The sequence below is a fragment of the Mycteria americana genome, chromosome 9, assembly GCF_035582795.1.
Source record: "Mycteria americana isolate JAX WOST 10 ecotype Jacksonville Zoo and Gardens chromosome 9, USCA_MyAme_1.0, whole genome shotgun sequence".
Lineage (NCBI taxonomy): Eukaryota > Metazoa > Chordata > Aves > Ciconiiformes > Ciconiidae > Mycteria > Mycteria americana.
This window is the reverse complement of record NC_134373.1, coordinates 26649013-26661524: the sequence shown is the minus strand read 5'-3', so window position 1 is coordinate 26661524 and position 12512 is coordinate 26649013. Positions and strand designations below refer to the sequence as shown.

The following is a 12512-nucleotide window of genomic DNA, read 5'->3' as shown; positions in this document are numbered from 1 at the left end:
CCCCCACAAAAAATACCCTCCCACACCTCCGCCGCCTCCCCCTGCAAAGCGCCTCGCACCCCGTGCCGAGGGGCCACAGCGGGCGGCGGGGCGCAGCGGGGTCGGGGCCTTATCGCCCCGCGTGACGCCACCCGCGTCCCCGTGCCCTTGGCGGGGGGGTGGCAGGGACGGGGGTGTGGGGCCCTGCTTGGGGCCTTTTCTGCCTGGCACCCCCTGGCACGACTTGGTCCCCCCCTGCCGCGCACAGGACAGGGTGCCCGACTAATGTCCCTTGGGTGCCCCGCACCCCCGGTGTTGGGGGGATGTGAAAATTTACCAGCCCACCCCCTAATTAAAAAGCAAAGCCGAAATGCTGGAAAAGCCCCAGCTGTCCATCGGCACATGGAGCCACGCCAGTCCCCGCTCGCCTGTCCCAAACCTGGGGTGTGCCCAGCATCCCCCTCGCCTTCCTCCCATCTCCCTTCCTCCTCTTCCTCGGGGGCTCTGTGTGGCAATGGATGGAGCCCTGCTCTCCCCGGCCACCCTTGGGGCAGCCCAGCCCTGCTGCTCGAGCAAGCATTCAGTGCCAGGAGACCCTGGAGCAAAGGGGGGAAGCCCCCAGCGGTGCGGGCCGGGGGGAGCCCGCCCAGAAGTGCCCCACAGAGCAGCGAGCCAGCCGGGGAGGCGGCGAACCAGGCACCCGGCCCAGCGCTGTTGACATTTTCTCACCCAACGCCTCCCCGTTCCTGTTTGCATTTCCGTCCTCACGCCGAAGGCTCAGCCAAAAGGCCAGGGCTGGCTCTGCCAGCATGGGGCAGGACCCCGGGGACCCCTCCTGCCTTGCCACCCCCCCAAAAGTCACCAGGGAGGTGTTGGTGGCGAGGGGCTCTCCCTCTGCCCTCCTCCAAGACTCCCATAAGATGCATCACCCCTGTGAGTGCAATCCCACTCCAGCAGATCCTGCCCAGCCCCTCCATGCCTCAGTTTCCCCAGCAGCCGGACGGTGCTGTGGGATGAGAGCACTGAGAGGCACTGGCAGACCCTTCCCGCTGCCGAGGACAAAGTGCCAGAGCCCAAATGTCCCCAGGAGGCACCTCCTCACCCCCTTCCCAAGAAAGCACCAGTCCCACTGCCCTCCCCGGCACCCAAGGGCATGGGGCCGGACCCCAACAGCCACTGCTCTGGGGACAAAACCCCCCCGCCAGGATCCACTGGCACCCCCAAACAAGCCCCCCCAGCACCACAGCACCCCAAAAGCAGGCATCCCAAAAAAAGGGGAGCGATGTGACTGGGATGGAGGGGCAATGAACGCCCTGCACCAGGGGAGCCAGGCACAGACCCTGGCTCAGCTCCGGCACAGACCTCTGCATGGACCCCCCCAGCCCCAGCTCCTCGGGAGGTGGCCATGGGACAGCTCCCGGACCCTGGGAAACAGCAGCAGCAGAAGAGCCGGGGACAGATGGGAACGTATCAGCGGCCAAGCAGGATGGAAGCGAGTGGGTGAGCAAAGGGCACTGACAGCACGTCCCCATCCCCGGGGAGGTGACGGGAGCTGTCCCCTGGGGAGATGACGCATCCCCTTCGCAGGACACGGCCAGAGAAGTCCTGACAACGTCCCTGAACTCCAGCCACCAAATACCTCCTGGAGCCATGGGGGCCAAAGCACCAGTGGGAGCAAGTCCGGCGGTCAGCTGAGTGTCTCTGGTGGCCCCTGCGCCCCACGGGGTCACCCCAGCACCCCCAGAGAAACCAGCCCCCACCTGAACCAGCTCCTCCGTGACCCAAAACAAGCATCCTTGAGCATCACCACCCCAGATCCCAGCGGAAAAAGGGGGACCCAGGGACCAGGCACCAGGGGGGGTCATCTCCAGAGGTGAAAGCACGCAGGGAGGAGATGAAGCCCCAGCACGGGGTCTGTACAGCCCCTTCTTCAGCCAGACCTTTTGGCTGGTTTGGGGTCAGTGCCACCCTTCAGAGGGTGCTGGGGGTCCCCGGGGACCCAGCGCCCTTCCCAGGGCAGGTCCCAGGAGGAGTGGCCATGGGGGATGCAAAGTGGCCCGGGAAGGGACAAAATCGATGGGAAAGGAGGCAGAGACCCCCCGCGGGAGCCCCTGTCCAGCCTGGACCCTGCCTCCCACCACTGCAGGGCCCTGGGGGGCTGGATCCGGCCCTGGGAGCCCCCAAGGAGGGAGGCCGGTGGTCCCCGCTGCCTCGGCTGACACCTCCCAGGCCAGCCCCCGCCAGCGCTCACCAGTGCAGTGAGAGTGGGCGGTCTCAGCATCCCCGCTCCCCTGCTCGCCCTCCCTGCACCCAGCAGCACCCGGAGGGTGCAGAGAAGGGCCCCAGCTCCTCCGAGCAGCCAATCCGACACCCCCTCACCCCCCCGCCGGAGCTGAGAGAGGCCGAATATTTGGGTGGTGACGTAAAGAAGGGGAAAAAGGAAAGAAGGACGAAAAAAAACCCAGAACCCCCTCCACGACCCACTGCGCAAACACGACCTGGCACGGCACCGGGGCAGGGCTGACCCCCGCAGCCCCCCATCCCGCTACCCCGGCTGGGCCCGTGCCAGGGCCAAGGACACATTCCTGCGGCATTCCCCCCCCTTCCCCCCCCGCCGCCTGCTCTGTTGTGGAGACCAGGGGTGTTGCTAATTAGCTGTCCCAAAGCCCTGGAGGGCTGGCTTTTAACAGGGCATCGGGGACAGGGACAGGACAGGCAGCTCCCCGTGTGACCGGCACGCCATCCCCTCCGCTGTGCAGGGAGGACGCAGCAGGGCAGAGTGGCTGGGGCAGTGAGCGGGGACAGGACAGCCACATGTCCCCTAGCACAAGCCTGCCGCAGCTGGGACGTGGATGTCCCCTCCCTGCGGCCACCGTTCCTGGCACAGCCACAGGCAGCCCGCGATGCACAGCCTGGCCGTGCACCCCAGCACTGCCCGGAGCCCCCAGCCACCACACGGCTGCGGGGTGCCCATCACCATGAGTCAAGCCTGCCCAGAAGGGTCCGACCGCTCCCTGCCTCAGTTTCCCCTCCTGGATCTGACTTGCTTTGCAGGGGAGGGGGTCCCCAGCACCAGCTGAGGGCAGGAGGCCCACGTCCCCTTCGCCGGCACCACGCTCCCCAGCATGGGTCCCACTGCGTCCCCCCGCTGCCAAGGGCCCGTCGGCGCCGCGGGCACTGGGAGCGATTGCTCTGGCCAGGACGCGCCTCGGTGCCCAGCCCTGGCCCCGCTCCAGCCCCCGGTTTAATGATGGACAAACACCCCCCGCCAGAGTCCCATCGCAGGGGGGCACTCGAAAAACAAGGCGGGCCTGGCTCAAGGCCAGCGGGGATGGATGGCACTGAGCTGGGAGCACACGCGTGTGACCACCCGCCCGTGTGCGAGCACACTTGTGCACGCGGATGGATGTTCTTGCAGGCACATGCATTCCCCTGCAGGCTCACACGTACATGCACGCATCTGCGAGCATACACATGCGTGCACACACATGATCGTGCAAACACACTCGTGTTTGGGCACACGCATGCACGCTCACACACACATGTTCACATGCACGGACACACACATACTCACACACATGGCCCAGCAGGCCGGCACGGCTCCAGCACCTGCTGTCAGCTCCCCAGGGGGAGACACCGGGGGACAAGGCAGCCCCCAGACGCCTCAGCCCCACGCTATGTGCCGTGCCTCAGTTTCCCCTCTTGGCACAGCCTGGCACCCCCGCTCCCCCAGGACCTGTGGGCTCTGGGGTGGCACGGGGCAAGCGGGGCAGGCTGGAGACCCGCCAGGCCCAGGGGCTGGCACAGCCGCCACTTCCCAGAACCACCCGCCGGCAATCGCCAGCCGATTCAGCAGCCAAATGCTGCAGCTCTCCCCGTCCCCCAGCCAAACCAGCCGTCACCAGGCCGGCTCCCGCCACAGGGAGAAGCATCGTCCCCCGTTTTTTCTCAGCCTCTCCAAGCAGCATCATGGCAAAATCCAGCCCCAGTCAGAGCGAGCGCATCCCAGGGGACAGGGACGCCCCCAGCACCTCCCTTGCTCCATGATTCGGGACATGCCTGCGTGGCCCCACTGCCTGGAGCATCCCCGGGCTCCTCCCTCCATCCTGGCCGGGAGGGCAGTGTCACCACCAGTTTCTGGCTGTGCCATGACCGGCACATGCCAACACACGGGCTCACCCACGCCTGACCACTGCCACGGAAAGCACTGCACCCCATGCCATGTACCCCACCTCCGGCTGCCCCTGGGCAGGGCTCTGTGACTCAGTTTCCCCACTTTTCAAAGGAAGCTACACCCCCCTGCTCTGGGTAGGCAGTTTCAGTGTGGGGAGGGAGGGAGAGGGCAGGCTAGGAGTGTCGGATACACACCAGTGTCCATCTGTCCATCTGTCCCCCTCGGAGGGAGGGAGAGAGGCTTGCTAAGCAAGGAAAAATCCCCGACGGAGGGGCCGGGCGCAAGAAGGGCCTTACATGGGCATGGGAACGGCGTCGTGCTTCCCAGCTGATGTGTATGCGGCTTCCCCGGCCCCCCCAGAGCCACCCACAGGCCCTGGGCACCCGGCCAGCATCGCTGCCACCACAGGGCATAGGTCCCATTGCTGTCCCCTCCACTGTCCCTTGGGCAGGGGGGACCTCAAGGGGTGCAGGTCACTGCCGGGGCGCAGGTCCTGCCTGCCCTGGCACAGCTCTGCCTGCTCACTGCCTCCTCTGGGACGTGGCACTCACCAGCACCCCAAAACCTCCCTGGTGTCCCCACATAAACCCCCGTGCCCCCCCCCCCCCCCCGCATCCCCATCACACCCATGATACCCCCTCGCACCCCACACCCATCACCCCCGGTACAACTGTTCACACCCCGCCAGCCCCCCTACCCACACCCCTATCTCTCCCCTCTCCCCCTCTCCCACCATACCCAGTCCATTTGGAGTTTGTAACTGGGGATTCCCCCCAGCTGGGCAAGGAGGCTGCTGGCCGGGAGCCGGCCAAGCCGGGGGGCAGCCAGGGGGGCGGAACAAGGGGTCGGGGCAGGTCCCAAGGGGGTAAATATGGGGACCAAGGGGAAGATGCTGCCAATAGCATGGTGGGACAGGCTCCAGGGCCAGGAGCCGCCAGAGGGGGGGACACTGGGACCTCGGCAGCATCTCCAGGGCAGGAGGAGGAAGCGTTGGGTGGTGCAGCTGCCAGAACTTTGGGGGGTGAGCCCATCTTCCCGCTCCAGTATCCTGGGGGTGCAGGGGTTAAACGTGAGGGGCTTCAGGTAGACAAGGGGCCGTTTCTGCTCTGTGCCAAGCCCCCTCCCCACACGCGTCCTCCCCGGACACCCTACAATAACAAGCCGGCGTGTGAGTCAGCTGGCCGCTTGCCCGGCCGGAGGAGCCCCTCCCTGGGCGCTGGCCCAAAGGAGCTCTGCAGAAGGCCCCTGGCCCTGGCCCCATGCACACACACCCCCCCCAGCAGCACACCCCTCAGCTAGCCAGCCCCACCGAGGGGGCTTCAGCTTCCAGCGAGCGTGGGAAGGGTGACGGAGGCTAATGAAATGCAGCCGGCTGTGGGAGTGAGCCACAGGCTGCCCCTGCACACAGGCTACCCAGATGCTGGGACCCTGGTGTGACCCCCCTCTTGGTGCACAACCCCGTATCAGACATCAGAGAATCCCCACCGGGCACACACCCAGACACACGCGCTTCCCGATGCTCCCTCCTGCCTGGAAACCACTGGCAGATGCTCCCCGCCACTGCCTGCCGTACTGCAGGCATCCCCTCACCCCACACCCCCCTCGCCTCTCCCCACGGCACCCCGGCATCCAGGCAAAGCCAGCTCCTCTGGCCTCAGCCCCCAGGCGCCTTTGGCACAGGGATCCCAGGGTGGCACAGGGTCCTGGGATGGCAGAGAGTCCCCAAGGTGGCATAGGGTTTCCCAGGGCGGCACAGGGTCCCTGGGGCGGCACAGCCCCGCTGAGCCTCCCGGCCACCTCTGCCCTGCCCACTCAGGGCCCAGGGTGCCAGGCACGTCCCCAGCGTGCCCCCACAGCCCCCAACTCCTCCGACACCGCGGCCGGGGCTCGGTGCCAGGGCTGCTCCCAGCGCCTGTCCCATGCTGCCACCCACGCTGCAGCACCCTGCGAAGCCTGACGCGTGCCCGGCCCCCGGCAGAGGCCCCCCCCCGGCCCTTCCTCTCCCTCCCTGCCCAGCCAGGCACGGGCACGGGCACGGGCATGGGCATGTCCCAGCCTACGCTGCCCGCCCGGGGCGTGCCAGCCTCTTCCAGCCCTAGATGCGAGCCACAGAGCCGGCTGGCACGCGTGCCTCCCCAGGGATTCAGGAACACGCAGCCTCCCCTGCCCCGGCAGCGCAGCAGCGGGCGCCGTGCCCACCTCCAGCTCCCCGGAGAACCTGGGTTGCCACAGGGTCCCCCTCCGCCAGCGCGGCAGCCGGACAGATGGCGGACATCACCACGGGGCATCCTCGGCTCCGCTCCCTCCTGCCAGCGAGATCCGCCCCCGGCGGCGCTGGATATCAGGAGAGGTGCCCAGCCTGCGTGCGTGCCGCCAGCAGCGCTCGGCCGCAGCGCATGGCACCCACGCGCAGCAGCACCCACCCTGGCAAAGGGCACCCCACTCCAGGTGCCAGGGCACAGATCCCTGCCAGCCCCCTCTGAGCAGGGCTGCACCCCAAAACCCAGCCCCACACCCGGATGGGCACGTGCCGTCAGGGGCCAGGCAGTAGGATGGCACTGCCAGCCTCACCCACTGGGGATACCGGTGACACCAGTACCACCACGACTAGCCCACAGCCACTCGCCCATCTGGGTGCCCATCCAGTGGGGTCAGCTGGCATGGACCGTGGCATCCCCCCTCCAAGTCCCCGGTGCCCCCCCGGGCAGGGCCGGGCATGCCTCGGGGCGCCAGCCTTACCTTGGCTTGGCACTTGGTGTGGCAGGAGAGCTTGCAGCCTGCAGGAGGGAGAGGGGAGAGAGGGTTAGAGCGGGCAGGAAAGGGGACATTGCCAGGGGACAGCCCGCGGGTGCCCCACGTGCAGGGCAGGACAGGGGGTGGCACCCCACGCTGCGGGGCACGGAGCACCTTGGCACCGGGCACAGGCTGCTGGGGCGTGCACATGCGCACATGGATGCCCGTGCCTTGCACACGCGCATGCACGCTCCGGGTGGCACCAGCACAGCACAGCACCACGCGCACACGCATGCGGCACTCGGGCACACACCCACGTGCGTGAGCCGTCCCCCCCTGGTGCCAACGTGCTGGGGAGCGTGCGCGCGTGCAAACCCCAGTGCCCGGGGGTTAACGGCGTGAAGGGAGGCCGTGCACGGGCACGTCTCACGAGGCCTCGCACGTGCACCGGCATGCACAAGAGCACCGCGGGGGTGCTGCCGGTGCCCGTGCCCCCGCCTGCCCGCGCGCTGCTGTTGCACGCTCGTGCCTGCGCCCTTGCGGAGGATGGCACAGGCACACAGTCAGTGCGGGCGTGTGTTTGCCGCTGCTGGGGACACGCAGTTATACAGGGCACCGCCACGCCGCCTGGGCAGCCCTGCAAAGCCACATGTCCCATCCTCAGGGGACACGAGGGTCCCCATGCAGCGTGGCCCTGGCCACGGCCGCCCCCCAGGCCCTGTCCCCCCTTGGGGCCATTTCCTGCGGCGCAGGAAGCGTCATTGTTCCCGCGGCCCAGCGGCGTTTCCGCCTGCCGCCCCTCGCACGGGGCTCGGCAGCACCGCACACGTGCGAGGGGCCGCGGCACCGCCTGCGTCCCACCAGGCACCACGGGCAGCAAGCACGGCAGAGGGCGTGAGCACTCACCCGTGGGCACAGACCTGCACGCGTGTGCACACTCATGCGGCGACAGTTGCACACTCACTGCACGCGCATGCGGCTGACATACGGCCACATGCACACGTGCAAGTGCCTCCACGGGCCACCCTCACCTCCCAGCCACTTTCCCACCCGCAAAGGCACCACATGCAACTCTCGCACACCCACAGGCTCCCCCGCTAACACACGCACACACACGCGTGTGCGCACAGCTTGGCACAGGCACGTATTCCCACCTTCACATCCTCGTGCACGCAGCTGTACATGCAGTCCCCCGATGTCCTGACCCCCCCCGGCACACCCCCTTTCACACGCGCGTGCCCGCGCCCCCAGCTCACCTCGGCAGGTGCTGCCCTGGCGCGTGATGGCCTGCCGGCAGATCCCGCATGCCTTCACCTTCTTGAAGCTCGTCATCTTGAAGGTGTGTGCTGGGGGGGCCTCCAGGTCCTGGGGCTGGGGGGACACGGGGCTTCATCAGCGGGAATGAGGTGGCACGGCGACCCGGGCACTCAGCCCCGCCCTGCCTCAGTTTCCCTCTGGGCAGGGGGTCATCCTCCACCCACCCCCCCCCCATGTGAAGAAATGTGTGTCCCCCTGCACCCCATCACCCGGGGCCGTGTCCTCAGCGGCAGGGCCGGGGCCGTGGGGCGGTGGGCACGGCGTGGGGGGGACCTAGGGCCGTGCCCGGGTGGGCAGGGGGCAGTGCACCCCCCTCCCCCGGGCTGCCGCGGCCCCTTTAAATAGTCTCTGCCGCCCCCTGGCGGTGCGCGCCGGAGGGCCATGCGCGCGCGCGTGTGCACGCGCGCGTGTACACACCATGCATGCACATGCGTGAGCAGATGCACACCTGCGTGCACGTGTGTCCACACGTGTTTGAGCACGTGTGCGTGCACATGCCTCTGTGTGTGTGTGTGTGTGTGTGTGTGTGTGTGCACAGACGCGTGTGCACGCGCGTCTCCCTGCACGTCGGTGCCTTCGCACGTGTGCCCCTGCGAGCGCGCATGCCTGTGCACAAGCGTTTCCACGAGCGCACGCGTGCAGGCACAAGTGTGCGGGGGGGGGGGGGTGAGCATGCTCGTAGCACGTATGTGTGTGCAAACCTGTGTGCGTGTGAGCGCATGTGAATGCACACAGACAAACGTGTGCGTGCACGGATGTGTTTGCACGTACGTGTGTGAATACACAGCTATGTGTGCAAACACGCATGCGCACGCCCCGGTACGTGCAGGTGCTGCCAGAAGGGTGCCGGTGCAGGGGGGTGTCTCAGTGTCACGCTGTGTTTCGGGGTGCACGCCGGGCAGCGTGTGCTGGGGTGTCTCACGGGGGTGTAGAGGGGGTGCGGTGCCCCCCGAGCGTGAGCGGCCGTGCCCCCCCTGCCTGGTACAGCCCACGGCGGGGGGAGGCCGATGCCACGAGTGTGAGCACAGGATGGATCCGAACACGTGCAGGAGCCGGGGTGTGAGCGTGCAAGCGTGTGTGTGTGCTCACGCATGGGGGATGAGGGCGGGGGGCGGTGTCCTGGCACAGCTGCAGGCAGCCAGCACCCCTCCCGACCCCCGCCCTGGCTGTTTTTTGGGGGGGCCACCCCCTGGCAGCGCACCAGACCTGCCCACCCACCCGCCGCCAGATGAAGACGTGAGCCCCCGTAAATCCGCCTTTTCATGCCAAGACTAATGAGATTAAGCAGAGGCCCGGCGCCCCCTCCCCTCCCGGGCGCCCCGCTCTCCTCCAGCCTTGGCACCGCGCCAGAGACCCAGGGGGGCGGTGCCAAAGTGTCAGGGTGCTGGGTACCCCCCCCAAAACCTCCCTGCCTCAGTTTCCCCAGTGCACACACGGACAGGCAGAAGGGCCGCATGTGTGCACCGCACGCCTGCACGCGTGCAAACACCCCCGGGGCTGTGAGGGTGCTGCGTGTGCTACACGCGGCGCATGTGTCAGGGTGCTGCACGCGTATGCACGCCTGCGAGCGTGCGAGTGTGCGAGCATGTGCAAGTGTGCACATCCCCACCAGCCACAGCAGTAGCAGACACATGGGCAGATTTCCATGTTCCCACATGCAGGTCCACGTGCAATCGTGTGCACACTCGCATGGGTTTGTACACGCGTGTGCAAGCCCCTCTTCCCAGGGCACCTGCTCCCGCAGGGCCACTCACTGGTCCCTCGGCAGCCCCCGGTGCTTGTGCCACCCTACGAGGGACTGGGGCGCATACGGCTGGGCGTATATGCACGCATGTACACACGTGTGCACGGGCGTGTTGTCACCCATCTGGCAGCCGTGGGAAAAGCTCCCCCAGGCCAGGGGCTCCCACGCCGCAGTTGCTGGGTGACAGCGAGGCCTAACGATGCCATGAGCTCGTTTGCATATGCAAAGCAGCATCTTTGCTGCAGGGTGCCCCGGGAAGAGGCCTTGCCCCCCGCTCCCAGGGACCTGGCCGGGATGCCCGGAGATGCCGACGCGTCTTCCACCCACAGACCCCCCCACCCTGCCCTGGCCCCACACGTTAGCGTGGGCCTGCTTCATTAACGGCAATTATCCTCGCTAGGGAAAGAGCTCCCCCCTCCCTGTTCCCACCCCTCAGAGCCCCCTCTGCTTGTCCCGTTGCCAAAACCATCCCCATGCTGGGGGGCTGCCGACATAGCGCCTGGCTTTACACCCCCACCTCCCTCCTGCTGGGGGGCACCCTGCCCACCCAGTGCCACCCCGCCACCCGGGGAACCAGCCCATCCCACGAAACAACCCAGTCCCAGCTCCATACTGGCAGGATCCCAGTTAGCTTCCCTACCCCCAGGGCCAGGAGCTACTGGGGGGATGCATAGGGGGGCTGGGGGGACTCCTGGGGATGCCACCTGGGGAGGGGCACAGGCACCCCTGGCCATGGACCCCCCAAGACGCAGACCCAAGGAGGCTGGAAGGGGACCCAGGTGTCCTGGGCTGGAAGAGGCACTGGGGAGAGATGCCAGATTAATCAGGAGCTGGGAGGCCTGGGTTCATTGCCCAGCACTGCAGAGAGGTGCAGCGGGGGGTGAACTGGGACACCCAGTTCCCCTGAGGCTGCAAAGCCGGGGGGGGGGGGGGGGGCACTGGGACACCTGGGTCCAGCCCTGTGGGCTCAGGCCCACCCAGCACTTTGCACCCCACTGCACCCCGGAGCCCAGCTCGCTTTGGTGACTGAGGGGGGTTGGGGCAGAGCCCCAAACCCCAGCACAAACTGGATCCCCCCCAGCCTACCCAGTTTCCCTCCCTTCCAGTGGGGCAGCAGAGCCCCGACCCGGGGAATGGCGGGGGCCCCCGGCCAGTGCCGCAGGCTGTGGGGGATCAGCCCCCCACCCTCCCCATCCCCAACCCCACACCCCCCCACAGACACCTCCCCCTACAGTCCCATGTCCCTGTCCCACGTCCCATCCCGCTCCCCCCTTCGTGCACCCCCCAGCCCGCTGCCCGCCGCCGCCGCGCTCCCGGGCTGGGTCCCGCTTCGCTCCCCCCCGGTCCCCGGGGCTCCTCCCGGCCCCGCCGCCGGTCCGGTCTCCCCAGCCCCGCCCCGGTGTCCGGCCGTCCCTGCCGGTCTCGGCTGGGTCCCGGTCCAGCACCGCCGGTTCCCCCCGCTCCCAGTCCGCCCGTCCCGCTCCAAACGCCCCCGCTCCGTCCCGCTCCCCCCGCAACCAGCCCCCATCCACCGCCCGCTCCCGGGACCGGCCCCGCTCCGAGACCCCGCCGCCGGGCCCCACCGCGCTGCTGTCCCGCTCCCCCCCCCCGGTGCCCCCCGGTGCGGGCGCGGCGGGCCGTACCCAGAGCAGGCAGGAGAGGCAGAGCCCGGTCATGCTGCCCGCGGCGCGGCCCCGCGGCCGGCCGAGCCCCCCCGGCCCCCTCGCTCCGCCCGCCCGCCCCGCCCCGGCCCCACGCCGCCCCTCCAGCCGGGGGGAGAAGGGGGGCGGCAAGGCCCCCCCCGACCCCACAACGCCCACCGGCACCCCGGGACCCCCCCAGCAGAGGGGCTGCGGGACTGGGGAGGCCGAAGTGGGGGCCGTGGCTCGTCCCGGCCCCCCTCTCCCACGCCCCACCGGCTCCCCTCTCCCCCCACACACGTTCGGGATCCATTTCCTCCGCTGGCCCGGGGGCACCCGCCACCCACCGCACCCCCATCCCTCCTCCGGCCGCCAGCGGGTCCTGCAGCGGGGTGTCCCCCCCCATCCCCAACCGTGTCCCCTGGGTGGTCCCGGCATGGGAGACAGGGAGGGGTCGGCGGACATCCATGCGCCAAGCTGGGGGGCCATAGCGAGGGGGGACAATCTCCAGGATGCAGAGGGGCTTGGCAGCCCGCGGCCCTGACAGGGATGGATTTGGCAGGGGGCTGCCCCAGCCCCTCCTGGGGGGGGCCGGCCGGGCGGCACACTGTCCCCCCCCCGCCAGCGGTGACTCTGGCTCCAGCCTGGAAACTTGTGCTCAAGCTGGCCCTGGCCACGGGGGTGTGAGTCAGGATGGGGGGACGTGCTGGGGGGAAGGACACGCTGGCGGGATGAGCCATGGCTGTCATGGGGACGTGGGCACGGCGGGGACGTGGGCACGGCAGGGACATGGGCACTGTAATGCCCGCCCCACCGTGCCTCAGTTTCCCATCTGTACGCTCCGTGCAGCTGCCAGCCCAGAGAGGAAGGGCAGGGTGGGATGGGGGGGAGGGGGGTGGGCTGCCCTTCCCAGGCTCTGGGGTGG

At 68.6% G+C, this 12512-nt stretch overlaps 1 protein-coding gene across 4 annotated transcripts in view; it reads right to left on the bottom strand.

Moving 5' to 3' along the window:
- The window catches only part of TNS1 (tensin 1), a 66987-nt gene extending 55332 nt beyond the window's left edge, over nt 1-11655 (bottom strand). For all 4 annotated transcript variants that reach the window (XM_075512263.1, XM_075512264.1, XM_075512265.1 and 1 more), the window contains exons 1-3: nt 11591-11655; nt 8143-8257; nt 6893-6930 (exon numbers count right to left, since the gene is read on the bottom strand). In XM_075512263.1, the coding sequence (XP_075368378.1) occupies nt 6893-6930; nt 8143-8257; nt 11591-11623 (186 nt within the window). In that variant the 5' untranslated portion in view covers nt 11624-11655. The remainder of the gene's footprint in view (nt 1-6892; nt 6931-8142; nt 8258-11590) is intronic.
- Nucleotides 11656-12512: the final 857 nt, after the last annotated feature.